Source organism: Styela clava, chromosome 2 (genome assembly GCF_964204865.1).
Source record: "Styela clava chromosome 2, kaStyClav1.hap1.2, whole genome shotgun sequence".
In the NCBI taxonomy this organism is placed as follows: Eukaryota; Metazoa; Chordata; class Ascidiacea; order Stolidobranchia; family Styelidae; genus Styela; species Styela clava.
The window spans coordinates 30,963,956-30,990,112 of NC_135251.1; the positions used below are offsets into that span (position 1 = coordinate 30,963,956).

General features: G+C 35.6%; 2 protein-coding genes across 22 annotated transcripts; one reads left to right on the forward strand and one right to left on the reverse strand.

The window, feature by feature from the left end:
* The first annotated feature begins 1,060 nt into the window (after positions 1 to 1,060).
* LOC120348490 (uncharacterized) lies at positions 1,061 to 5,929 on the forward strand. Of its 6 annotated transcripts, XM_039418616.2 has the most exons (8): positions 1,061 to 2,631; positions 2,844 to 2,906; positions 3,010 to 3,072; positions 3,175 to 3,228; positions 3,471 to 3,527; positions 3,614 to 3,670; positions 3,952 to 4,065; positions 4,270 to 5,929. In XM_039418616.2, exons 1-8 carry the CDS (start codon positions 2,550 to 2,552, stop codon positions 5,175 to 5,177), a joined length of 1,398 nt encoding a protein of 465 aa, XP_039274550.2. In that variant the 5' UTR covers positions 1,061 to 2,549; the 3' UTR covers positions 5,178 to 5,929. The 6 variants fall into 6 exon arrangements, with proteins under 6 accessions (XP_039274550.2, XP_077966280.1, XP_039274554.2 ...); XM_078110154.1 differs by lacking the exon at positions 3,614 to 3,670 and having other exon boundaries at positions 1,062 to 2,631; XM_039418620.2 differs by lacking the exons at positions 3,010 to 3,072; positions 3,175 to 3,228 and having other exon boundaries at positions 1,069 to 2,631; positions 4,270 to 5,927.
* Positions 5,930 to 9,894: 3,965 nt separating this feature from the next.
* On the reverse strand, positions 9,895 to 16,071 carry LOC120348272 (uncharacterized). 16 transcript variants are annotated; one of them, XM_078110163.1, is made up of 12 exons: positions 15,913 to 16,071; positions 15,405 to 15,461; positions 14,797 to 14,853; positions 14,645 to 14,701; positions 14,493 to 14,549; positions 13,856 to 13,912; positions 13,595 to 13,705; positions 11,474 to 13,111; positions 11,147 to 11,311; positions 10,982 to 11,071; positions 10,802 to 10,909; positions 9,898 to 10,637 (listed from the first exon to the last, which is right to left on the reverse strand). In XM_078110163.1, exons 1-12 carry the CDS (start codon positions 15,995 to 15,997, stop codon positions 10,483 to 10,485), a joined length of 2,637 nt encoding a protein of 878 aa, XP_077966289.1. In that variant the 5' UTR covers positions 15,998 to 16,071; the 3' UTR covers positions 9,898 to 10,482. The 16 variants fall into 16 exon arrangements, 15 of the variants coding, with proteins under 15 accessions (XP_077966294.1, XP_077966285.1, XP_077966286.1 ...); XM_078110159.1 differs by having other exon boundaries at positions 9,896 to 10,637; positions 10,802 to 11,071; XR_013474379.1 differs by lacking the exon at positions 9,898 to 10,637 and having other exon boundaries at positions 10,860 to 10,909; positions 11,147 to 11,307.
* Positions 16,072 to 26,157: the final 10,086 nt, after the last annotated feature.

The following is a 26,157-nucleotide window of genomic DNA, read 5'->3' on the forward strand; positions in this document are numbered from 1 at the left end:
TCTGGGGTCAAGGGTCGGGGAAACATCCATACACGTCATGGTAACTTTTGTTCTTGCTGTGAGATTTAAAATAATGTGTTATGACTGAGATAAGACGCTTCTGAATAACTTGAACAGTCAGGTCACTGTAACAATATAAACAACTTGGCAGACTTTCCTCCGGGTCTTCCCATAATGATAATTGACATTAGTTGGTATCCGTATGATAATATATTGAAAAGCAATATATATATATATATATATATATAAGCCTATTTGCCGGGGTTGGAAGACATACCTATTTTATATGCATTTGGGATACCTCCGTATAACGTGTTCTAATCTGAGCCATCTCTCGCGGTATATGATTGAATGCGCTCGGCTACATTCATAATAAGTTTTTTTTGTATTCGGACTATTAATCTAAAATATACCTCCGGTGTCTACCAAATCCGGTCTCCCTAATTTTTTTCAAAATTCGGAAAAGCCTATGAACTATGACTTGGGGGACCTTTAAGGTGGTCCTCCAAAACATGGTTTTTCAGTATTGAATTGAATCAAAATTTAACTATGATGTCATATTAATATTATACTTAGAATGAAAGGTTACATACACAGAACGTCTGGATAGTTGCAACTACCGCTGTGCAGTACTTTGAAAAATTATGAGCTTTCATTCCCGCTGTAACTCTGAACGAGTCACTGCATAGATCGGTGATTGGTTCATCCATACGTTTACCCCAGCATATAATTTTTAAAAATTACGTTTTTAATATTCCCGCCATAACTCATATAATTTATACAGAATATCTATTCTGGAAACTTGACGCGCTCTCTATTAGCTCTGAACAATAAGCTATTCAAAAGTATAGCATTGTCTGTCGCTCAGAGCTAGGCTTTGTACGAGCAAATGCTGTGAGAACGAAAGATGTCGTTTTTGGCCAAAATTGGGTGTTGCGTAAATGCCTACTACTTCAAAGTTTGGCATCATTGAATCGGACATTTCCTCAAAATTAGGCTCTGCTCGTGCAAATAATTGCTAACGAATGCGTCAATATTTCAAATGGTTATAAACCATCACACCAAAAGATTCTATAGATAAAACTATTGCTATGGATTAAAAGACTAAAAGACAGCATACAAATTTTCCAATGGTAAAGTACAAGAAGACCTTTCCTGGGGTCAAGTGGTCGCAATACATTCAAGCAGTGCAATGAATATTAATACAGTATATGAAATCTATCAGTTTGGGTTAAAGGTCATCTTTGGAAGGTCTTGGTCACAGTCAAAGGTTGCTATGTGTCCCCGGCGTTTTCTCTGGTTGGATTTTATAGTAGAAGAAAGTAGCATTACATAAATGGCGGTAAAATGATGCAGGACCCATGCATTCATAAAAATCTGTATTGTCGTGTGTAGATAGCATTACATAACATGGTGTCAAAAGAGATGTAGGACCCATGCATCATTAAAATCTGTATTGTCATGTATGTGAAAATAACGTGTTCAATTTCCGTGTTGTCTTTTTTTAAAGTCAAGGCTAAAACGTAATTTTATTATCGCCTACTTAATTAACTTTTTTGTTCGAAAGTTTATCTAATATCAGCTGATTCATTTATTTCAGATTTTTATTGGATGTGTTCTCAAAACTTCAAATATCCCAGTAGTTGTTTTGTTCTTAGAAAGGCTTTAGTTTGGTTACAGTAAGCAGAATTCAGTCCCAACGAAGTTGCAATAGTCAATGTGGAAATTAGCTGTTAATAGTTTTGGGAGACATCTGGGTGACTGATATCAATTATAATGATGGTTATTAAACTTTTTCATCCGGTTTCAAGTGTCAACTCGTTAAGCAACTCTCAAAACAAGCATACAAATTTTTGTCAGTCCAGTGATACTGTGATTCCACTGATTTCAAAGTTTAATCGTTTGAGTGATACCATATATGCACTTCAATGATCACCACGTGACATACGTGTGTGGCCTCAAACAATCGTGCCGCGATCTGCCAGAGTGCCAGTTCCTTCTTCGCTGATTCTTTTTTCGGATGGGATTTTAGTTAGCCTATATGTGGGTTTTGGGGTACAGGTGTCATGTCAAATTATTGCCAGTGTGTGTGAGAGAGTACCAGTACCGGGATCAAGTGTAGTTTAGTACGGTACGCTACCGGTACGGTACTTCTGGTGCACGTAACAAAACGATTTTTGTACCCTACCCTACCGATATCGTATGTCAGTATGTGTTATTCCAAATCTCCGCCTTACTACGGTACGCCAGCAATAAATTCGGTGACGTACCGGTAATTTTTGAACGGCATAGTCCAGTAGTCTGGTGGGGGTAAGGATTATGCTGAAAAAAATTGAGCCAGGCCAACTAGAAGTTAATGTACTGTACGGTAGTACCGGCACAAATCTACACAAGACCCGGTACCACAGTACCATACCGGTACATACAGAAATAGTTTGCTGGTATATGCTAAACTGAATTTTAAAGTCTCTAAATTTTGCTTTACATACAACTGTAAAATAAATTTGCAAGCGAAAATAAGATTACAAAAAGTAAATTCAAAAAAGAACATGGAACTGGAATGTAATAAAGACTGGGCGCATCCACTAACGACAAAAATAATTGTAAAAAGCTCTGCCACTCCTATAACAGGTATATCAGCATATATATCATATTACTGAATTGTGTTACCTGTATGCCTGTATCTGCTGCTGTCAATTTGAATTCAAAAACTGTAAGGTATTAATTGAATTGTGAGGTGTATATAAGAAGAAGAATTTAGATACAAATAGAGGCATCCTCATTCCATTCATAAAGTAAACCAGACTCCAAAGTTAGAACTAAATAATAATTTCTATATTCAGGTAATAAAATTGAATCTGCTGAAGTTGTAAAAGATATATTCGATGGAATTTTGCGAGAAATAGGTGAGTCGATTGTGTTAAGCTTCATTGATTATAGATGACAAAGAAATCATATTAGTGCAGAATTACACCAAACCCTAAAATTTCAAATTATTTCTATATCCAGTTAATGAAAGTGTTCATGAGGCTGTAGTGGAGAACATTTATGAAAGTGTTTTGCAAGAAACAGGTGAGTGAGTTGAGTCTGGCCTCATTCGTTATAGAAATACTGAACAGAAATATTATCGGGGCTACTAATACTATTTAGACCAGAAATGAACTTTATATTCAGAAAATGAAAAGAATGATGTAGAAGATATATTTCAAAGTATGTTACAAGAAACCGGTGAGTTAGTCAAGTTACGATTCATTGATTGTATAGCTGACAGAGATATACTATTAGTATAAATTTCATATGTTTTCCACTTGTAATGTAAAAAGGAAATGATGAATGTATTGAACAATTTTAGTGAGAACATTCTACAAGAAACAGGTGAGTCGGTTGAGTCACAGCACACTAGTTATAGATGACAAAGCTCCCGTTAGTAACAAATCAGATTCCAAAGTTTATACGCTTTCTAATTTCAGGGAAGGAGAATGACATATCAATGGAAGATTTCTGTGAAAACTTTCTACAAGAAACAGGTGAGTCACAGCACACTAGTTATAGATGACAAAGCTGCCTTTAGTAACAGACCAGATCCCAAATTTTATATGATTTCTAATTTCAGGGAAGGAGAGTGATAAATTAATGGAGGATATTTGTGAAAACATTCTAGACGAAACAAGTGAGTTTATCGAGTTAAAATTCATTGATTGTATGATGGAAAAATAATACTAGTGCAAAAAGTGAACCAAATCCAGTAATAATTTTCAAATGCAAGGATTAGAACGTAAGCGTAGAATATAGGCTATATATGCAAGAATTTGGTCATAAACAGGTTAGAAAAAATAGTTGTTCTTGTTCAAGCCTAAAATCTAGAATGCACTTTGCAAAAGTGTAGATATTCCATTCAGGTTTAGTACTGCACTCAAATCTTAATTTTTCTAATTTTCAACACATTTTCAGAAGCAGAATGTGAATATTTTATACCATCATCTTCTGATTCGTTGCTTGTGAGCCCACAGGAAGAAAAAAAGAGGAAAAGGAAAAAGTTGAGAAAAAATGCAACTGGGCAAAAAGGTTTGTCCAAATGACAGGGGATTAGTTGAAATAAAATTTATTCTCCAATCTGGAATACTTATGTTTTTAAAATTATAGGAGAAAATTAACGAAAGAAAGTCATTGTTTGTCCAAATTCTTCAATTAATGTTCAACATGATAAAGCATTTTCCAAATTTCATATCTTCTGATGACATATTATTGCGTTGTATTTTTTCATTACAGGAAAGCAGCAGCAGGAAAATGAAAGAGATACACTGAAAAGGCCATGTGTGTATTGTGAGCAATTTCAGTCGAAACTCTCAAGACATATAGCTAGAATACACAGTGAGGAGCCCGAAGTCAAAGAAATACTAGGTCTACCTCCAAAACAAAGGAATTACAGGTTCGACCAACTACGAAAAAATGGAATGTACAAATACAATTTAAAATTGTTGAAAGAAGGCTGCCGCACCCAATCTCTGCTACGCGAACGCAGGGTTAAAAGTGACGAACTCAAAATGTGTGGATACTGTAAAGCCTTCGTTACGCGGAAATACTTTCATATGCATGCTAGAACATGTAGGTCCCAAAATGGGGAAATTTTGTGCAGCACGTTGCCACTGTCCGTGTTAACTGCAGAAGATACGGAGGATTTGTTATTTACCGACCTATTATCAAAGTTTAATAATGATGAACCAGGTCGATTGTGTCGTACGGACCATATGATCAAAAAAATAGGGAGAAGTCTCTATGAACATCATAAACGAAAACATGATAAAAAGACGGTACGGGAATCGGTTATGCTAAAAATGAGAACTTTGGCCACTTTGTTTATGGAATTCCGTAGATGTATGAAGAGTAAATTTGGCAACGATGTTAAAACAGAATCAATGCTTGACAGAAAGAATTTTTCAATGTTAGAGGAGGCAATAGACAATGTGACAACTTTGAATGAGGGTGGAATAAAAGCTGGGTCGCTGATTTTTATTGGCAATCTTTTAAAAAATGCCGTCAAAATAATGAAAGGGACATACCTTATTGAAGATGATGATGCAAAGGTGGAAACTATCGATAAATTTGCAGCCGTTCTCAATTTGCGCTGGACTAGTATGTTCGGCGATGCTGAGTATATCCTACAGAATAATCTCTAGACAAAGCAGCGACAACCAGGAATGCATTCAAACAGGGGTTTCCAGAACTATTCAAATATATCCGGATATCCAAGTATTCGAATACTTACTTTTTCGACTAATTTTTTTAATAATAACCGCTTTTGGTGGTCAGCAAGACATTTCGTTTTCGAGGCAAATCTTCAAACGATTTTCAGCTCGGTGTTTGCGTCTGTGCGTGCCTGCGCCGCAAATTGTTGGACACGACACTTTTGCATGCTAATGGGCATTGCCTCGATCGAATAGTGCAATAGGCTGTTTGAAATTGTGTTCCATACCATTTTTAGAAATATTATCTTGAGAACAGAGAACATTTCGTTTAAGTATTTATTGCTTGTGCTTTGTCTTCGAATAAAGTGTTGAGCGTTTCACCTATTCTTTGAATGAACAGTGAGTAATAGGGGGAAGTAAGTTGGGGAATTTTGTGGCTGCTGATGCGGAATAAACGCACTTGTGAAAAATGCATAGGCTGCCGTTATCCTAGCGAAAAAATATTAGACGATGAAAATCATAATATACAGTGTGTTAAAAAAGTTACGCAAAATTTTTTACGGTAAAATTTTTCGTCATGATAACTTTAATTAAAAAAGTAACTATCAAAAAGCGTCAGTTGTAAAATGTTTAAATGGCATTTAACCGCAATTCAATACTGTGAAAAGGTGTCAGTCGTTAATGTTATATTCATATTAACTTCTGTTAATTTTGCGTTACTTTTTTAACACCCTGTATAATAATGAGAAAGATGCCCATGCTGCCATTAGCACTCAAGATTTCTGTTTTTGGAATAAATATCACTGGCTCTCTTCACATGGGTGGTCACTATCTTGCAGCGCCAGGAGATGGGAGAGGTGTCGGGAGTTTTGACATCCACATTTGACCTCTTCAGGGGAATGAAGTCTCTGTCTACATAGAAAGTTGGTTATGAAATAAAAAAGAGTGCCTTCGACTGTATCTCCAAATAAGTAGTTATAGATTTACTGGACTGCTTAATGATTACATCGATGACAGAAGAATATTATCATATAATGAACGTTCTATAGAAATTCTTCTTTTTTTTCTCCTGGGTTTTAGGTGATTAATGCTTTTTTTCTGACGGGAGGCTTTTAAAACATATAGTAAATGTAATATGAAAGATGCTAATCTCCTCCGTCAACGTCAAAATTATTTGATTTATCAACCGATTGGGTGTTATGGCATCACATTTTCCAGTTTCCTTGAGCTTTTCATGCAATTTTTATTCAATAATTTTTAAATTATTTTATGACATCAGAATATGTAAGAATATTTATTATGAGGTCATAATGAATTTCTCCTGAAAACACGTATGATGTCACCATGAATTTTTGACGTTATTTGAAGTACATAATATGACGTCCAATAGCGTCACAACCTTACCATTCTGAAATGTTCAAATCGAAAAAGGTAACTAGTAATATACTGTCAGGACTTTTTTTGCATTCCATTCGGTCGAATACATTACGTAAAATTTAAACATCGTTCAGTTAAAATGCATACTAGAAACAGTTGGTTTGCTGTGTAATCTATTCTAATGTAATACTACGTATTTGGAAGTTCAAAAGATCATTTTTAAATACCAGTTGACTCACTCATATTTATATTCGTAAAAACGCAAGAATTATTAATAGTTCTATGCCGCAAGTCATGTTTTAAGCCAATCATGTTTAGGTCTTTCGTTCTCCATTTCAAAGCTTTACCCCAGGTTTAACATAATTTTATTTAGTTAATTTTATTATAGTCACCAAAACACAAAATACTACATTCGATGAGAAAAAGTTTCTCAACTTACCAGGTCGGGCTATCGAACTTAAATCTGTGGGGATTTAAGTTTTTATACGCCGCCGATTCTTATTCTCGTTCCCGACTTGTTAATTGGGTTCGGTTTTAAGTTAATTATTCAGGTGATGGCATGGCTGAAAACCATAAAGTACCACAAGACCAAGGTATTGTTTTATCTTGCTCATTCAAATACTTTTAATTGGTTATACACTACATTTTCGCTGGACAACATAATGATTATGACGAAAATTGCGTTTTCGAGGCCATAGCCATCATGAAGCGATATTTTCGAATTTCAGGCCTATTATGCAGAATTAGGAGAATTGATGAAACCCTAGTTACTTCGATCTCCGAAAGTTACTATCTTAACCCGATATATTTGACAATTTCAAAATTCTAATTTTTTTTCTAGCGATCCAATCTAATTGAGTGATATATTGTTGATTGCATCTCTGAAATACCAATCGAATGCTATAACCATTTTTGGTTTTGGGTGACTATAACAGAAGAAATGACCATAAAACGGCAAAAATTCTTTTTTTTTAAACCCAAATTTTTCAAAAACTTTTGGATGAATTCAAATTATTATGATATTTTTAGTTTAGTTTTGTCGAAATATATCCAAATATGCTAATAAAAATTATCGAATTCCAATAGAACAAATTTTCCATTTTAGGGTCAAAGGTCAAATTGGTATTTAAAACCACTCACTGAAGATATAGATACCAAATTTCCCCATCGACTGATGCAAATGTTTCCAAATTTGGCTAAATGGTACATTCCGCGAGAAAAGTTTTTCAACCTACCAGATCGGCCTATCGAACTTAATTCTGCGGGGAATTAAGTTTTCATACGCCGCCGATTCCTCTTCTCGTTCATGGCATGGTAATTGGGTTTGGTTTCAAGTTAATTATTCAGGTGATGGCATGAATGAAAAGCATAAAGTACCACAAGACAAGGTATCGTTTTATCTTGCTCATTCAATTACTTTTAATTGGTTATACGCTCCATTTTCGGTTGACAACATAATGATTATAAAGAAAATTGCGTTTTCGAGGCCATAGCCATCATGATGCGATATTTTCGAATTTCAGGCCTAAAAATTATGAAAAAGTCGTGCAATAAAATGATTATGTTCAACTATTTCTAAATACAACAAAAAAAACGATCTCGAACATGCAGAATTAGGAGGATCGATGGAACCCTAGTTACTTCGATCTCCGAAAGTTACTATCTTAACCCGATTTATTTGACAATTTCAAAATTCAAATTTTTTTTCTAGCGATCCAATCTAATTGAGTGATATATCGTTGATTGCATCTCTGAAATACCAATCGAATGCTGTAACCATTTTTGGTTTTGGGTAACTATAACAGAAGAAATGACCAAAAAACGGCAAAAATTCTTTTTTTTGAAAACCCAAATTTTTCAAAAACTTTTGGATGAATTCAAATTATTATGATATTTTTAGTTTAGTTTTGTCAAAATATATCCAAATATGCTAAAAAAAATTATCGAATTCCAATAGAACAAATTTTTCATTTTGGGGTCAAAGGCAAGATGGATATTTAAAACCACTCGCTGAAGATATAGATGCAAAATTTCCCCATCGACTGATGCAAAATTGTTTGAATCCGGTTCAAAATTTGCTGAGGAATGAGTGCTCGAATTTTATTTTGTGACTCCGCTAATTTCAACAAGCCGTCGTATCTCTGATAATATAATCCACAAATACAGCACGAAAACGTGCGTTTCTATTCCTCACCATTTGGTTAAATTCATATTCTAAACGCATAGCTACATTAATACAATGGTTCAACTATTACTATAATAAAATTATTTACTTCATTTCTAATTGCAAATTAGGTATCCTTTTTCACAATATTGAGTTATTCTAACCACCGTTTCCGGGGCTTTTTTCAGATCCAGGCGTGAAATAAACCATGCAGAAGTTATTAACTAATATTTGCCCAGCGTTATAATGCAAGTTCGCATCCGTTTGTTTGCAGCGTCCTCGCTTCATGTGTCAGTTAGATCATATCTCTTTAGCTTAGCATAGTTTTGTGATATGTAAATACCTACTGAAGAAGTGGTTGCATTTTTCATCTATCACTTCAATTAAATTAATATTCAGAGGCTTGTTCCGAGAGAAAACGAACAAGAAAATATTAGGTGTACAGGCGAACAGTTTGGCACTGTTAAAAACTTATTTTGATTTCCGTGTTCAGAGCTTTGTTAAGGTTCAATATGATAATTAAATCAAGGGCAAGCTTCAAATTGTGGTGCTATTATTGTACTATTTCTCAAAATTACACATATTCACCAGCCGTTTCGTGCACTTGGAATGTCTTGAAGCTGCACCAGCCGTTTCGTGCACTTGAATGTCTCGAAGCTGCACCAGCCGTTTCGTGCACTTGAATGTCTCGAAGCTGCACCAGCCGTTTCGTGCACTTGAATGTCTCGAAGCTGCACCAGCCGTTTCGTGCACTTAGAATGTCTCGAAGCTGCACCAGCCGTTTCGTGCACTTGGAATGTCTCGAAGCTGCATCAGCCGTTTCGAGCACTTGTGATTTTGCAAGATCACCTACGACATTGTAATATGATAATATATGCAAAATTACTACCCGCCAGGACTGGTCTCACGACGATGCCGAAAGTAGAAGTTCTGGCCGTACCAAATGACTATCAAAGTCGTAATCTACCGACGGCCAGCAACAGTAACGATCCCATAATTTCCATACAACCGCATAGCACATGACTATGCACTCCGAATCGAATAGTAAATTATTCGAATCGGTCCAAAGCAAAATTTCGAATCGCCGCCATTTCGTTTTTTCTTTCCGCCAATGGTCGAGGTGAAGTAACCAATTTTTTTTTTGTGAAAGCCATTTTTTTTATTCAATACAATTCTGACATATGACTATTTTCTGAAGTGAGTTATTGATAAATAAGTGATTCACATTGTGTGTGAACGCTCAGCAATCTTTCTTAGTAATTTATTCATGTTTCAGTAATAAATTTGTTGGCAGGACCACAATAAAAAAAGTAGCATAGAATTACATAGCTTCCATAGACTCCCTTAGTATTCGACTCCGAAATCATCAGGTATTCAAAAATGCCCAGCCCTACACATGAGAAAAGACCTCAAACACAGGCGCAGTCAAGGTGACATACTTTAGGAATAAACAAATCAGCTTCCATCACTATAACTTTATTGGAAAACAATCACATCGATACCGCAAAATCAAACGAGGCTGTAAAGACGTGGGTATCCACATCAGGCTCCATGTCCGGATGACAATGAAATCTCCCTTTTCATTGGGAGAATGTTCAGTCAACTCTAATGCTCCTAGATATCGCCAGAAATTGGACTTGGATCACTATAAGGAGAGTGTGGAACTCTAACCTTATGTTAACAAAAGAAAATAACATACACCCACTTCACAGCCTCAGAACGAAAAGAAAAAAGTTCACAAAGCACACAAAACTATTAATTGAATCTTTCTAGTCGTGTTTGATATTTTTCTCGAAATTTCTTTCGCTCATTGAACAATTTTGTGTGAACTATCCGGACTCTCTGGTTCATATCAGTGATGGATTCTAATATGTGATTCTCTTCAAGGAACAACTTTATCTGAGCTAGACCTAAAAAAAAATGAAGTATATTACCATCTTGACAAGTCCACTTGGACATTATGCAAAGTTTGTTAGAAAAGGCTTGGCAAGGAAAGAGCTAGACTAAATCAGATTTTTATTGCTGCCAACTGCACTATTCGGTAGATAACTTGCTGATAAATTTAAATACATACTTGGCAGATTCCCTTTATTCCCCTCTTGAGAAGTGTCCTCAATAACATCTTTGAAATTATTTTTTAATAACTCACTTTCTTGAGGCTGCCATTTTACATACTGTCGAGCTATAAAAAGGTAAACTAACTTTATACGATTTGCATCTACGGAGTTCAGTAGTATAGTTATTAAAAGGCTACCTTTTCTCACAAATTTGACGGTTTGCCCAGTTTCTGTCCTACCTTCGTCAATGAACTCATTTACTAGCTTTGTTTGCTTCGCCACACCACCTGTACATTTGACATATTATTATTAGAAAATGAAAATATATTTTAAATCATTAAAACATATGCTACGGATCTCACTTATATTATCTGAGCCTGCCAAATAATTTGTATTTGCCACTTCCTTTTCTGTAGACTCTGAGCATGCTTCCTTTTCTGTCGACTCCGAGCATGCTTCATTTTCTGTCGACTTCGAGCATGCTTCCTTTTCTGTTGACGCTGAGCATGCCATAGAATCCTGTCTTCCTGAATAAACAGAAAAACGATTACTTGAAACTCCATAAAATAAATACGTAAAAACCCACGACAACAGTAAATAAAGTCAGATTGTAGAAATGGGCTTTCCCAGACTGGAAAACCAAGTGACAGATAGAATGAGGTTAATAAAAAAATACAAAGCACTTTTACCAGAAGATAAGCTCATCCCATCAATGTCAGCAAAATATTTTCCAACTTGAGTGATTTCCTCAATGGCCAAAGGACACTGGTACACATTTTTGTTGATATCTGAAGAATGTCCCATATGTCTGAAAAAAACTTGCTGTTGTTGTTCTGGAATATCGAGGCACGCATAGAGTGTTGATGCCCGGTGTCGCATTTTAGTTGCTGTAACAACTGCTTTCACACCAGCGGCATCTACCACTTCCTTCGTTGCATGCCATCCACTTGCATGCTCCATGGACAAACGTGTGCTGGCAAAGATGAAACGGTTTTCTTTGTGAACATCACTGTTTTTGCGAATATCTAGGTTTACTAGAAAGTCAAGACCAGCGACACAGTCGATGGGAACAAGAACAGGGACAAGGTGATTGTTTCCTTTACCACCCTGGTACATTACTTTGAATTTTTTCATCAACTCTTGGTCGACAGATGATGACAAGAATTGAATTCTTTGGGTATCAATCCACTTATCATTTTTAGCATTTTCCCAATCCTTCATAAGAAGACGACTGGGTTCACCACCTCTCCTTGCATTGAAGAGCGTGAGGCGTGACATCACAAGATTACGAATAACAATAAAATTTTCCTGGCATGGTAAAAAATATTCATCACTCAAGCGGGATGCTAACGTATTTACAGTGTATGTTTTTATTTTGGCGACATCCTGTTCATTAGGAAGCAGTTCTGGTTGTCGCAGCTTGGTCTGGCGATTATGCTGCAGAATGTATTCAGCATCGCCGAACATGCTAGTCCAGCGCAAATTGAGAACGGCCGCAAATTTATCGATAGTTTCCGCCTTCGCATCATCATCTTCAATAAGGTATGTCCCTTTCATTATTTTGACAGCATTTTTTAAAAGATTGCCAATAAAAATTTTTGATCCAGCTTTTATTCCACCCTCTTTTAAAGTTGTCACATTGTTTATCGCCTCCTCTAACATTAAAAAATTTTTTCTGTCAAGCATTGATTCTGTTTTAACATCGTTGCCAAATTTACTCTTCATACATCTACGAAATTCCATAAACAAAGTGGCCAAAGTTCTCATTTTTAGCATAACAGATTTCCGCACCTCAGTCTTTTTATCTTGTTTTCGTTTATGCCGCTCAAAAAGGCTTCTCCCTATTTTTTTGATCATATGGTCCGTACGACACAATCGACCTGGTTCATCATTATTAAACCTTGCTAATAGGTCGGTAAATAGCAAATCCTCTGTATTTTCTGCAGTTAACACGGACAGTGGCAACTTGCTGCAAAAAATTTCCCCATTTTGGGACCTACATGTTCTAGCATGCATATGAAAGTATTTTCGCGTAACGAAGGCTTTACAGTATCCACACATTTTGAGATCGTCACTTTTAACACTTCGTTCGCATTGAAGAAATTGATTGTGACGATTTTCTTTCAACATTTTTAGATTGTATTTGTACATTCCATTTTTTCGTAGTTGGTCGAACCTGCGATTCCTTTGTTTTGGAGGTAGACCTAGTATTTCTTTGACTTCGGGCTCCTCACTGTGCATTCTAGCTATATGTCTTGAGAGTTTCGACTGAAATTGCTCACAATACACACATGGCCGTTTGGGTTTCTTTTTTTTCTGCATCTGTCCTGTAATGATTAAATATGATGTTATGGTATTGTGTGTATAAACTAAAAAATAATAAAAAAACAGTCTATTCTGATAATTCAAAAAAGCTTCCCGATTTAGATTATTTAATAACACAACATGGCTGGGTGGCATTGAAGAAGCTTACTTAATTAGTAACTATCGAAGATATTCAAAAGAAAACTGTGTATCAAACTTACAATGTCAACATCAAAAAGTTTCATCATGCCATACATGGAAGTATCTTTTGTAGCTTAAGTCTGCTGCCCTGATCGATAAACCCCCAGGTTTTAATTTTTTATACACTGTATGGTGTAAAATACTGTACATGTAACAAATTGAAAATGCACAAAAATGTTTTTCAGCAAAACAAAGTTTCATATGCACCTTCAAACATGCCCATTTCTTTAAATTATTTATATTGGTTTATGGGGATTCCAGATTGAAATTTTTTATTCAGATTTGTCTGAATCATTTACACAAACCTTTTTGTGTAATACTTTCTCTTATCTTTTTTCTTTCCCTCTTTCTGTGCTCACATGGCCTCAGGTGTAACAAATCAGGCGATGATTCTAGTGAAGAATCAGACTCCGTTTCTAAGAATACATAGTACATTAAATGATTATGATTCGATGTGATACTAAAACATGACAGATTCTCATACCATTCCAAACAAAAGTGGCATATAGATATTGTCACTTGGTCAGCCTGGCCATAAAATACAATATTTGTGAAATTTTTCTAACCTGTTACTCGGAAAATGTTTTCATGTGAATCTTCCTGTACTGGATCATTTAGATGTCCTGGAATTTAAAATCACATGAAAGGTTCAGTCTGGTCTAATTTTACCAATTAACCAGTCTCTTGCATAATTAAAAATCATATGAAATTTATGCTAATACAGTAATAGTATTTCTCTGTCAGCTATACCTGTATACCAGGGCTACTAAACTACCTTTGCTAAAAGTATGGGTACTCCTGAAGTATGCGCAGCAAGATGTCGCATAACCTGAACCCTAACCTGAGTTCAGGTTGTGCGCCATCTTGGTGCACATACTTAAGGAGGTCCGAAGTCTGTATACAAAACTTGAAAATTTCTGGGGTCCGGCCTGGTCAGAAAATGTACCTCATACTGCACAAAACTATATTTTAATGACTCTATCTTTTCGGTTAAAAAGTTAAGAAACACGAGTTGTGTAGAACTGAGTGACCGCAAAATATTTACATCCTTTCACATAACCAAAATTAAATGGAGACAATCCTCCAAAATAAAATCAGACGCAGTCGGAATCAAATACTTGAATGGTCCGGATTCGGACCGCAGTCTGACAGTTGAGTAGCCCTGAGCTATACAATCAATGAACCGTAACTAGAACAACTCACCTATTTCTTGTAGAAAGTTTTCACTAAAACCCTCCATTGATTTATCACTCTTCTTCCCTGAAATTAGAAATCATATAAAATTTAGAATCTGATCTGTTACTAAAGGCAGCTTTGTCATCTAGAACTAATGTGCTGTGACTCAACCGACTCACCTGTTTCTTCTAGAATATTGTCACTAAAATTTTCCATTGATTTATCACTCTTCTTCCCTGAAATTAGAAATCATATAAAATTTAGAATCTGATCTGTTACTAAAGGCAGCTTTGTCATCTAGAACTAATGTGCTGTGACTCAACCGACTCACCTGTTTCTTCTAGAATATTGTCACTAAAATTTTCCATTGATTTATCACTCTTCTTCCCTGAAATTAGAAATCATATAAAATTTAGAATCTGATCTGTTACTAAAGGCAGCTTTGTCATCTAGAACTAATGTGCGGTGACTCAACCGACTCACCTGTTTCTTCTAGAATATTGTCACTAAAATTTTCCATTGATTTATCACTCTTCTTCCCTGAAATTAGAAATCATATAAAATTTAGAATCTGATCTGTTACTAAAGGCAGCTTTGTCATCTAGAACTAATGTGCTGTGACTCAACCGACTCACCTGTTTCTTCTAGAATATTGTCACTAAAATTTTCCATTGATTTATCACTCTTCTTCCCTGAAATTAGAAATCATATAAAATTTAGAATCTGATCTGTTACTAAAGGCAGCTTTGTCATCTAGAACTAATGTGCTGTGACTCAACCGACTCACCTGTTTCTTCTAGAATATTGTCACTAAAATTTTCCATTGATTTATCACTCTTCTTCCCTGAAATTAGAAATCATATAAAATTTAGAATCTGATCTGTTACTAAAGGCAGCTTTGTCATCTAGAACTAATGTGCTGTGACTCAACCGACTCACCTGTTTCTTCTAGAATATTGTCACTAAAATTTTCCATTGATTTATCACTCTTCTTCCCTGAAATTAGAAATCATATAAAATTTAGAATCTGATCTGTTACTAAAGGCAGCTTCGTCATCTATAACTAATGTGCTGTGACTCAACCAACTCACCTATTCCATGTAGGATGTTTATTTTGAATAGCGTAGTCAGGTGGGGGTTAGGATTGACACGTGCAAATATTGTTATTCTACACCCACCAGAAGTACGTTAAGTACGAAACCACACGAGACACCAAGACCTTGATAACTATAGGTATTAAAGCAGGGCTTGACAGAATAGTCTAAGCATAATGGAGAAATGACAATGCTGCAATGCCTGAATGCAGCAGTACCGATATACCTTAGTCACATACCGGGTATCTATTTTCTTACTTCAGTAACGGTACTGTATCATACTGCTCTAAGTCTGAGATATGTTTAAATAAATTAAATTGACAATATCAGAATTCAGAAATTTGAACACCCACCTTTCTGAGAAGTTGCATACAACTTTATTGTGATTTTTTTCTTAGCCTGTACTGGGGTCCAGTCCATATCGGATTCAATGTCCATTTTCAATATTATTTTCTATAATTTATATTAGTTAGATAGTATTTCTACTTGCAAATCTATATATCATAAAAAAATGCAGATTTAGAACTACTGAACTAGGCTATGTCAGTATGTGAATCATTGGATTTTCTCTTTTTACCGTATTCTGTAGAATGTTTGAAATACTGATAGGCCTATTAAGTCAGTACCCTGTACGGTACCGATTGCCAGTGTACCATACACAGGTACCGGTGTAAAGATACGGTAGCCTATATCAAACTTCAGAAGTTACCGGTACCTACCGTACCAGTACCGGTACGGTACCACCCGAGATATTCAGATATTTGGGACCCAGCTCTTGCGAACACGACGAACTGACAATGCTACGGTACGGTATAAAAACTCAAGTACCTGTGTACCGGTACCGCGATCAAAAAAGCAGCCGCAGTCTGACGGTTAAGACTGAAATATGACAGTATGACATTTATTCCGGGACGAGGAAAGTCAGCTTCATAATAATACAGTACCGGTACCGGTAAACACGGCCCCCCGTCCATTCAGCCATTTCATGTTCTGCTGAAGTCTGTATCTCCGGCTTTGAAATAATTATTCCAACCGAAAAAATCGAAATCGAAATAAAATTGTATTGTATTGTATTGTATAACCTACCGCTACACATTTCAGCGCTAAAATCGCATAATTCAGAACCCAACCCGAACAGCAGGACCCGACAAAGACTGAAACGAGCACGCAGGATGAGTAAGACGTCTACGGTGCATGCTTGGCGGCACGCGCGTCTATCACGTGACATGATATATTTTATCGAAAATTTGTGAGAGCTTCCAGAATTTGACTTCACGTTTATGATCGATATCGGACGTAAAAACCATAATTAGAGTAGAAATATGACACACACAAAAAAAAATCCATCTGTAAGCAAATAATTGGGAAGATATATTGCGTCATGTTCAAAAAAATACGAGAAACAAGATAGTCACCCATATAGTGGTTTATTCCATACCACGAATATAGATCATCAACCTACCAATTATTATTTTAACAGTTCCGTCGACCGGGTAGACTGCTTATGTTTTGTCAACTACATTATCATAGCTTGAAGCATCTGATGAACACCCCATCGTTTACCTAAATTTCTTAAATGATGAGAACCGGACTTGGTAAAAATTTGGTAGACCGGTATATGTCGCCCTAAATTTTTGGTCTCCCAAATATAGCATTTTTAAACCCCAAATGTCGACCAACCAGGGCAAATAGGCTTATATATATATATATATATATATATATATATATATACTTTATTCTTTTTGCTGTACATAAAAAATCTAAATTCGGATCATTTGTATCGTTATTTTTCGAACTGAATCCGATATTTAGACAGAGAATATGCGCATGAGCTCTTGATGACAATCAACGACTATAACATACCAATATAGTCAATGAAGAAGCTGGGATGGCTTTGGATGTAGGCCTATGGACCTATGTAGTAAAATCGGGAACTGTAAAGTTACAGGATCACAGCTAAGAGGTCGTGTCTGGAGTCATCCCGCTTTGAAGTCAAAAAAATATGGTAACCCTATATTTATATATTACTATTTTATCGATTTGGTCGATAACACGGGATTATTTTTGCTGTATTTGGGCGACGTGAATATTTGGGCGACATTTTGCTGTCGCCCAAATAGTTTGAGCTTTATTTTCTATATGAATCCATCGAGCAAACAATCTGAAACTTTTTTTGTGATTTTTAACATAACCCTCAACTATCGCCACATAATGTGGAATATGTAATTCGAGCAAAAAAACTCTGATTTTTGTCGACAGTTTCTAGGCCTAGCTATATTTCATGTAGTTATTTTTGCTAAATTGTAGCTACAAATATATATCATGATGTCCTCTTTTTTAAACCGGTTATCTTTTGACCAGAATTGGAAGATTAGCAGGACAAAATTTCCCCTATCGTATTGTATTTCAATAATTCACCGGAAACTTATCTGGGACTTGGGACACTGTTATGGTATATTTCACTCTGATAAAATGTGCAAACTTCAGACGAGACTTATGAGTCAAACATAATCTGTGTCTGCTCTGTCAGGAGCGATGAGAAGTTGGTTTTAGTTATCGATTCGAAAACTTATGGATGCGGGACATATTATTATGTAGTACAAAGGCTTTGGGATATGGAATACATGAAAATATATGGAGCATTCGTGATATGTACTTTTTGCATGTTAGTGTACTTTGTTCAAATACAATTTTTTTGCAAATAGATCATATGTGGCCAGGTGTATACCACCGGGCCTATTTTATACAGCGAACGGATATTTTAATATACAACGATGACTTGTAATAGGCTACCTTGTCATAATGAAATTGTTTGTCGGTCAATGGTACATAACAGTCACTCTGAACTACATGGCCAGCGCAAGTCATTTTACTGTTACCGATTTTAAAAGACTGATCTTGAGGGGCGACGTTACAACAATTAAAAAGCTGAATTGGTGGTCTTGTACAAGATCTTTTTCACTTGTAATTACTGCGACGTTTCCAGTTGGTTTTGAGTAATTTGTCAGTTTTGTAACGCTGGGCGATTTTTGCTGCCTAACCATACTTCTATATAAAGCCACGATCCTCATTCCGCTGCTAACAATATTGCCATGTCACCTTCATTGTTTATATCAAATAATGTTCAGATACCTTTTAATATTATTCTTACACCCCTCACTTTGAAGTCCCAGATAAGCGTTTTCCTAAAAATACAAAAATGGTAGGATTTGGGTCAAGTCCCTCCTCCCTTGGCCCAAATAGAAATAGCTACTTCAAGTTTACTGGTGACGCGGTTTATTAGTTTTTTTTTATATTTAACATATTATATATCCAGTATACTTGCGTGATTAACATACGGATCTTCCGTACAACGAAATTTTTAAATTAATTTATGACAACATATTACATGAACATCTCTCTTATGACGCCAAAATTAATTTCAATCAGAAAACCATATGATGTCACTATTATTTTTTATAATTAATAGCAAATATCATAATTGTGATATCACACAATCTTGAATAGGGGTGTGATCTCCACCTTACCTCAGGTTATTGAACCTTTCCTCTCCCACACATTTTAAATTTAATTTGAGGGTAGTGTTTAATTAAAATCATTTTTAAAATTCAAATTGGGTCTTATTTGGGAAGAAACACGGTAGTTTTGCGATGATTAGCCCTTGCTGTGTTCTGTGTTATGTCGTAATAATTAAATGGGTCGCCCTAAGCTGTGGTAATAAATAGTGGGTCACAACTCTAAAAAGGGAACCACTGCCCTAGTACATTGTGTGCTATTTTGAACGCATCCCACTCGGAAAAATACATTACTTGGAAATCGGAAATTGAACGCTACACCGTTGAATGAAATTCAGATTACAAGGAGATAATTAGCTCCAAAATCGAGTATAACGAACTGCGGTATATTTGAAAGCTCTGTGAACCTTTTAGTCACAGTTTTCCCACTTTACAAATGGGATACAACTTGTTACTGAACCTCATAGAAGCGTAGGAATTAGAACAACTTTCTATACCGCAAGTCTAAATCGTTTATGCCGATGCCGAGTTATTTCGTTTGCCACTTTCATTCTCTTTGTTCTCCAGTTTTAATTATCACGATCATCGGAACACGAAACATTGCATTCGATCGGAAAAGTTCATTGCCCAACTAGGCCGGGGCATTGGAATTAATTCTGCGGGAATTTGAGTTTTCATACATCGTCGATTTTTCGTCTCGTTCACGAAATGGTAACTACATTTGTTTAAAATATGGTTATTTATTCGGGTGATGGTTCGATTTAATGATGCCATATACCAAAATACTAGGTAAAGGTTTTAACTTGCTCATATAAATACTTTAAATTGCTAATACAACCTATCATCGCTGGAAAACTTAATAATTGCGTTTTTGATAACATCATGAAGCGATTAAGCGATATTTTCGAGTTCTTTGCCTAAAGTTGATGAAGAGCACGTGCAATGCACTCATTATATTCAAATACATTCGAATACAACAAAAAAACGACATCGGAGGCGGAAAATTAGAATAATCGATGAAACCCTAGTTGGCCTAGTAGCTTCGATATGCGATGATATGTTCCCTAACTACATTTATTTACCAACTGAATGGTAATAACATTTTTGTTTTTTATCAATTATATCAAAAGTTATGACCAAAAAACTATAAAAATAAATAAATTTTTTCGAAAATTATTCAATGAATTTTAATTATAATACTACTTTTAGTTTCGTTTTATTGAAATCTATCCAAATATATTAAAAATACAACTACAATACAATTTTCCATTTTGGGGTCAAATGGCAAATGGGTAATTGAAACCACTCCCTGAAAATATAAATACAAAATTTCCGCATCGACTGGTGAAAAAATTTTCAAATTCGCTGATCAATATGTGTTCGAATTTTAACTCACGATTTCGTAAATTTCAGCAATATGTCACATCTCAGACAATCCAATTTTTGAAATTATGAACGTTTTGTCATCTGTTATCTAGATTAGAATCCACTATGAACAACTTTCAAATATCGCTCTTGAATCTATTTTCAGGTTACACTTTACGCCTACACATATATATAATATATATATACAGTATATACACAAATAATCTTTATACTTTCGTGTGAGGGCATCGAGAATTGAAGATACAGGCAGTCAGAACGAGCGGGGCGGATCGAGACAATGTCGTGCAGCGAGCGAACAACCGTGACGCCAAATTAACAACATATCATGCTGTAAATAGGTCTGGCGCCAGGCCTCAGACGCGTCCTAAACATGCAAAACCATTGTTCTCGGCCATTTCAGGGTATAAAATTGTAACCAGTGTTAAATTTACCTTACAAGCAAGGCATTTAGCGTTAGCTGTGAACGTTTTTAATGAAGGACAATGATTAAATAGCAAATGACTATGTCTATTCCTTGCTGGTGTCCTCACTGAAAAACACTAAAAATAATACTTTTTGTTCACTATATGCCACAGAAAAGAGTGGCCCAACTGCAGCAAAAAATAGCATGTTTTTTTTTTTTTTGGGGGGGGGGGGGGGGGCGAAAAGTAGTTTTACGTTTTGTTTACTGTGTTTAATAAGGTCAAAAAGATATGTGGAGCAATCCTCAGATCCAGGATTTGTTATTCCTTTAAAAATAGCAAGCCAGGAAACGTCCAGTTTTCAGTAAATCGTTCAAGAATACAACAAAATCGTGTTGGAAAAGAGGTATGAATTTATGTCTGACAGCAAATGCCACAAAATTGCGTTGAAAAATAGAAGTGAAATATATAAATTTGATAGCATGCGAAATGGGTGCAAGAATGGTAAAAAACCGTCCGAAACCTCTAGAAAACATGCGAAATGGTGCTCATACGTGCAAAAACGGTGAAAAACCATCATAAACCCCTAGAAAGCATGCGAAATGGTGCCCATACGTGCAAAAACAGTGAAAAACCGTCACAAAACTTCTATCAAGCATGCGAAATGGTGCTCATGCGTGCCAAAACGGTAAAAAACAGTCAAAAACCTCCAGAAAACATGCGAAAAGGTGCTCATGCTGGAAAATTTGTGGAAACCGTCAAAAACTGTTGGAAAAAAATGCGAAAAAGTGCCAACGTGCAGAAACTGTGAAAAACCGCTAGAAAGAATGCCAAAATGGTGCCCACTGCCCATACGTGCAAAAACGATGACAACCATCAAAAACCTCTAGAAAGCATGCGAAATGGAGGAATGCCCATGTAGGAATTAGTTACCACTGCACATTAATTGTTTGTTGACTGGTTTGATAGGTTGCGTCTAACACGAGTTTTGCCCCAAGTTTGTCAACCTTACGATAAACACCGGCAGTCGAGAATAGACGTTAAAAAAACATCCCCTGGTTTTATTGGAATTCCGTCAATATACAAAATACCATCTTTTGTCTTTTATCAAGACTAGCTTCTCATTGAAATATATTTTACGCTATATCGTCGGATGAGAACAGGAGGGGGGTAAGTCAGGGGGTTTTGAGCCATACTCTACAAGATGGTCTTGAAAGCCTGAATTCCTCATTAATAAATATTTTAGCTGGACTTTGGACCATAATATTTTGTAGAAGTTAAGAACAGAATAGGCTTAAGTTCCAATATAATGGGCATGGACATCAGAAATAAATTGTCCGAAACTTGCATCTCTAAAAATTTGTTCAGTCACCTTGTTTTACCTTGCATTCCATACAAAAAAGTTCAGAAGTTGTTGAAAACAGAATGAAACAAAGTCATTTTTTGGGGGGCGGGGTCCAGAAATCTGGATCTGAATATCTAGAAATTCAAAAATAACGAAATTTAAAATATTTTTTTTTTGCGTTTTTCTCAAAACTCAAAATTGTGACTCAGGCCTGTTCTGTTCTCATCCGGCAATATATACTCAACCACCAAACAACAAAATAATATTAAAAACGTGATATCTTTAAGTTGAGAACAGTAAATTTCGTAATTTTCGTAAATTTCAGCAATATGTCACATCTCAGACAATCCAATTTTTGAAATTATGAACGTTTTGTCATCTGTTATCTAGATTAGAATCCACTATGAACAACTTTCAAATATCGCTCTTGAATCTATTTTCAGGTTACACTTTACGCCTACACATATATATAATATATATATACAGTATATACACAAATAATCTTTATACTTTCGTGTGAGGGCATCGAGAATTGAAGATACAGGCAGTCAGAACGAGCGGGGCGGATCGAGACAATGTCGTGCAGCGAGCGAACAACCGTGACGCCAAATTAACAACATATCATGCTGTAAATAGGTCTGGCGCCAGGCCTCAGACGCGTCCTAAACATGCAAAACCATTGTTCTCGGCCATTTCAGGGTATAAAATTGTAACCAGTGTTAAATTTACCTTACAAGCAAGGCATTTAGCGTTAGCTGTGAACGTTTTTAATGAAGGACAATGATTAAATAGCAAATGACTATGTCTATTCCTTGCTGGTGTCCTCACTGAAAAACACTAAAAATAATACTTTTTGTTCACTATATGCCACAGAAAAGAGTGGCCCAACTGCAGCAAAAAATAGCATGTTTTTTTTTTTTGGGGGGGGGGACGAAAAGTAGTTTTACGTTTTGTTTACTGTGTTTAATAAGGTCAAAAAGATATGTGGAGCAATCCTCAGATCCAGGATTTGTTATTCCTTTAAAAATAGCAAGCCAGGAAACGTCCAGTTTTCAGTAAATCGTTCAAGAATACAACAAAATCGTGTTGGAAAAGAGGTATGAATTTATGTCTGACAGCAAATGCCACAAAATTGCGTTGAAAAATAGAAGTGAAATATATAAATTTGATAGCATGCGAAATGGGTGCAAGAATGGTAAAAAACCGTCCGAAACCTCTAGAAAACATGCGAAATGGTGCTCATACGTGCAAAAACGGTGAAAAACCATCATAAACCCCTAGAAAGCATGCGAAATGGTGCCCATACGTGCAAAAACAGTGAAAAACCGTCACAAAACTTCTATCAAGCATGCGAAATGGTGCTCATGCGTGCCAAAACGGTAAAAAACAGTCAAAAACCTCCAGAAAACATGCGAAAAGGTGCTCATGCTGGAAAATTTGTGGAAACCGTCAAAAACTGTTGGAAAAAAATGCGAAAAAGTGCCAACGTGCAGAAACTGTGAAAAACCGCTAGAAAGAATGCCAAAATGGTGCCCACTGCCCATACGTGCAAAAACGATGACAACCATCAAAAACCTCTAGAAAGCATGCGAAATGGAGGAATGCCCATGTAGGAATTAGTTACCACTGCACATTAATTGTTTGTTGACTGGTTTGATAGGTTGCGTCTAACACGAGTTTTGCCCCAAGTTTGTCAACCTTACGATAAACACCGGCAGTCGAGAATAGACGTTAAAAAAACATCCCCTGGTTTTATTGGAATTCCGTCAATATACAAAATACCATCTTTTGTCTTTTATCAAGACTAGCTTCTCATTGAAATATATTTTACGCTATATCGTCGGATGAGAACAGGAGGGGCCTAAGTCAGGGGGTTTTGAGCCATGCTCTACAAGATGGTCTTGAAAGCCTGAATTCCTCATTAATAAATATTTTAGCTGGACTTTGGACCATAATATTTTGTAGAAGTTAAGAACAGAATAGGCTTAAGTTCCAATATAATGGGCATGGACATCAGAAACAAATTGTCCGAAACTTGCATCTCTAAAAATTTGTTCAGTCACCTTGTTTTACCTTGCATTCCATACAAAAAAGTTCAGAAGTTGTTGAAAACAGAATGAAACAAAGTCATTTTTTGGGGGGCGGGGTCCAGAAATCTGGATCTGAATATCTAGAAATTCAAAAATAACGAAATTTAAAATATTTTTTTTTTGCGTTTTTCTCAAAACTCAAAATTGTGACTCAGGCCTGTTCTGTTCTCATCCGGCAATATATACTCAACCACCAAACAACAAAATAATATTAAAAACGTGATATCTTTAAAAAAAAGAAACTATGTGTTATAATCTCAATACGGATAGAATGGGAACTTACATATAATCATTTTAATCAGTGATTAAATATCCTGAGAAATTAAATTTTAATTTGATAATGACCGGACGAAACATTTTCTTAAAAGCTAAAATTAACTTTGTTTTCTGTAATTTTACCTGAAATTGGGGTAAACCCATGGATGTTGGTGCTATATTATCTTTCCATCTTATTACCTGGCAGTTTAAAGATGTGGCACCCTCCAATAAATTGGAGATATATATATAAATACAATACATAATGCTTATAATTGACACCTTCTAACAATACCAAAACCACTCATCAGACAGAAACTGCGTAAATCTAGATTTTAAAACATTGCAACATGCAGTTCTATTTCACCACTTTTTTAAAGTAACTGTGGTGAAATAAAAAATACAAGTTAGTTCATAAATATTAGTATCAATCAGCAAGAGCAACTGTGCAGCAATATTTCTGAATCACTTAGAATGATCATTATTTTACAATTTCAGGCAAATTTATATGTATTTATGTCATGTATTATCTCAAATCTTCATTTAATTGTTTAATAAATCAAATACTATTAAAGAGACTGCAATGAATAAATAACTTTAGGAAAGGTTTCATAAACTTTTAAAAGTCCGGGAGACGATCTAATAAGGTCCAGTTCAACAGCGTGTTGCCGTCCCTGGTTATAGACAAGATAATTTATTATACGATAAAATTCCATGTGACATTATGAAGAAAAAATCAGTAATTTCGCACAAAATGAAAGGGAGGTTAAACACATCAAATTCACATAATTTTTCATTTATTGATTCATTTTAGTAAGGTAAGCATCTTCTGTAAGATAAGTTTAATATTTTTCTTTAATTCCACATTTCGTACTTTGCATGTAAAACACGAATTGAAAGATATATAAAATATCGCGTTTAAATGTGGAGGAAGACGCCAAAAATCCATTCGAAAACAAATTCTGTATTGTACATGGCGATATGGTATACCAACATTTATTTTACTTGGGATAGGGGTTAACAAAGACACTATTGCACATACAAAGAAGCCAAATTTTGCTTAAATATATTTTATAAATCAAGAAGACGTGCAATATCTAGAAAGCTTATGAGACAATCGAAAACCTATCGACTCGGTGTTAATCGCATTGCTGCAGGTTGAAATAAAGGGTGACACAAAGCCCCGAGTTTTTCCAAATTGAACTCTAGGTTTTCTGTGCTGTATAAAGATGAGCTGTAAAAATATCCACTCCTGAAGATTAGCGTTTTTAAGGGACGTCCCGAGAAATATTTGTTTGAACTGGTCTGCATCGCTGCAGGTTGCCGACCTCTAAACTAACTCATGAAAGTTATAAAATAACCATCGAATATATCGCACTGAAATGTCAATACATATTTGCATCAATTTGCGGCTTGACGGGTCACCGATATAAATCTACAAAATCGATGAGTTAGCAGATTATATATTGGATCGTTCACAATGATCCAATTAGAAATATTATATTTAAATGAATTATTTAATGTTTTAATCGTCGCATTCCGAATGTATTCCCCATTCACGTGGACTCCGACCACAATTACCCACAATTCCGTCGTTACACGTGTT

What these genes read in the sequence shown, in the direction of transcription:
- LOC120348490 (XM_039418616.2), top strand. Translation starts at nt 2,550, where the DNA reads ATGGAACTGGAATGTAATAAAGACTGGGCGCATCCACTAACGACAAAA. An exon ending in CTCTGCCACTCCTATAACAG is followed by an intron (nt 2,632 to 2,843) that starts GTATATCAGCAT and finishes TTCTATATTCAG; the next exon opens with GTAATAAAATTGAATCTGCT. An exon ending in AAATGCAACTGGGCAAAAAG is followed by an intron (nt 4,066 to 4,269) that starts GTTTGTCCAAAT and finishes TTTTCATTACAG; the next exon opens with GAAAGCAGCAGCAGGAAAAT.
- LOC120348272 (XM_078110159.1), bottom strand. Translation starts at nt 15,997, where the DNA reads ATGGACATTGAATCCGATATGGACTGGACCCCAGTACAGGCTAAGAAA. An exon ending in AAACTTTCTACAAGAAATAG is followed by an intron (nt 13,913 to 14,492) that starts GTGAGTTGTTCT and finishes TTTAAATTCCAG; the next exon opens with GACATCTAAATGATCCAGTA. An exon ending in AGAAAGTATTACACAAAAAG is followed by an intron (nt 13,112 to 13,594) that starts GTTTGTGTAAAT and finishes TAATCATTACAG; the next exon opens with GACAGATGCAGAAAAAAAAG.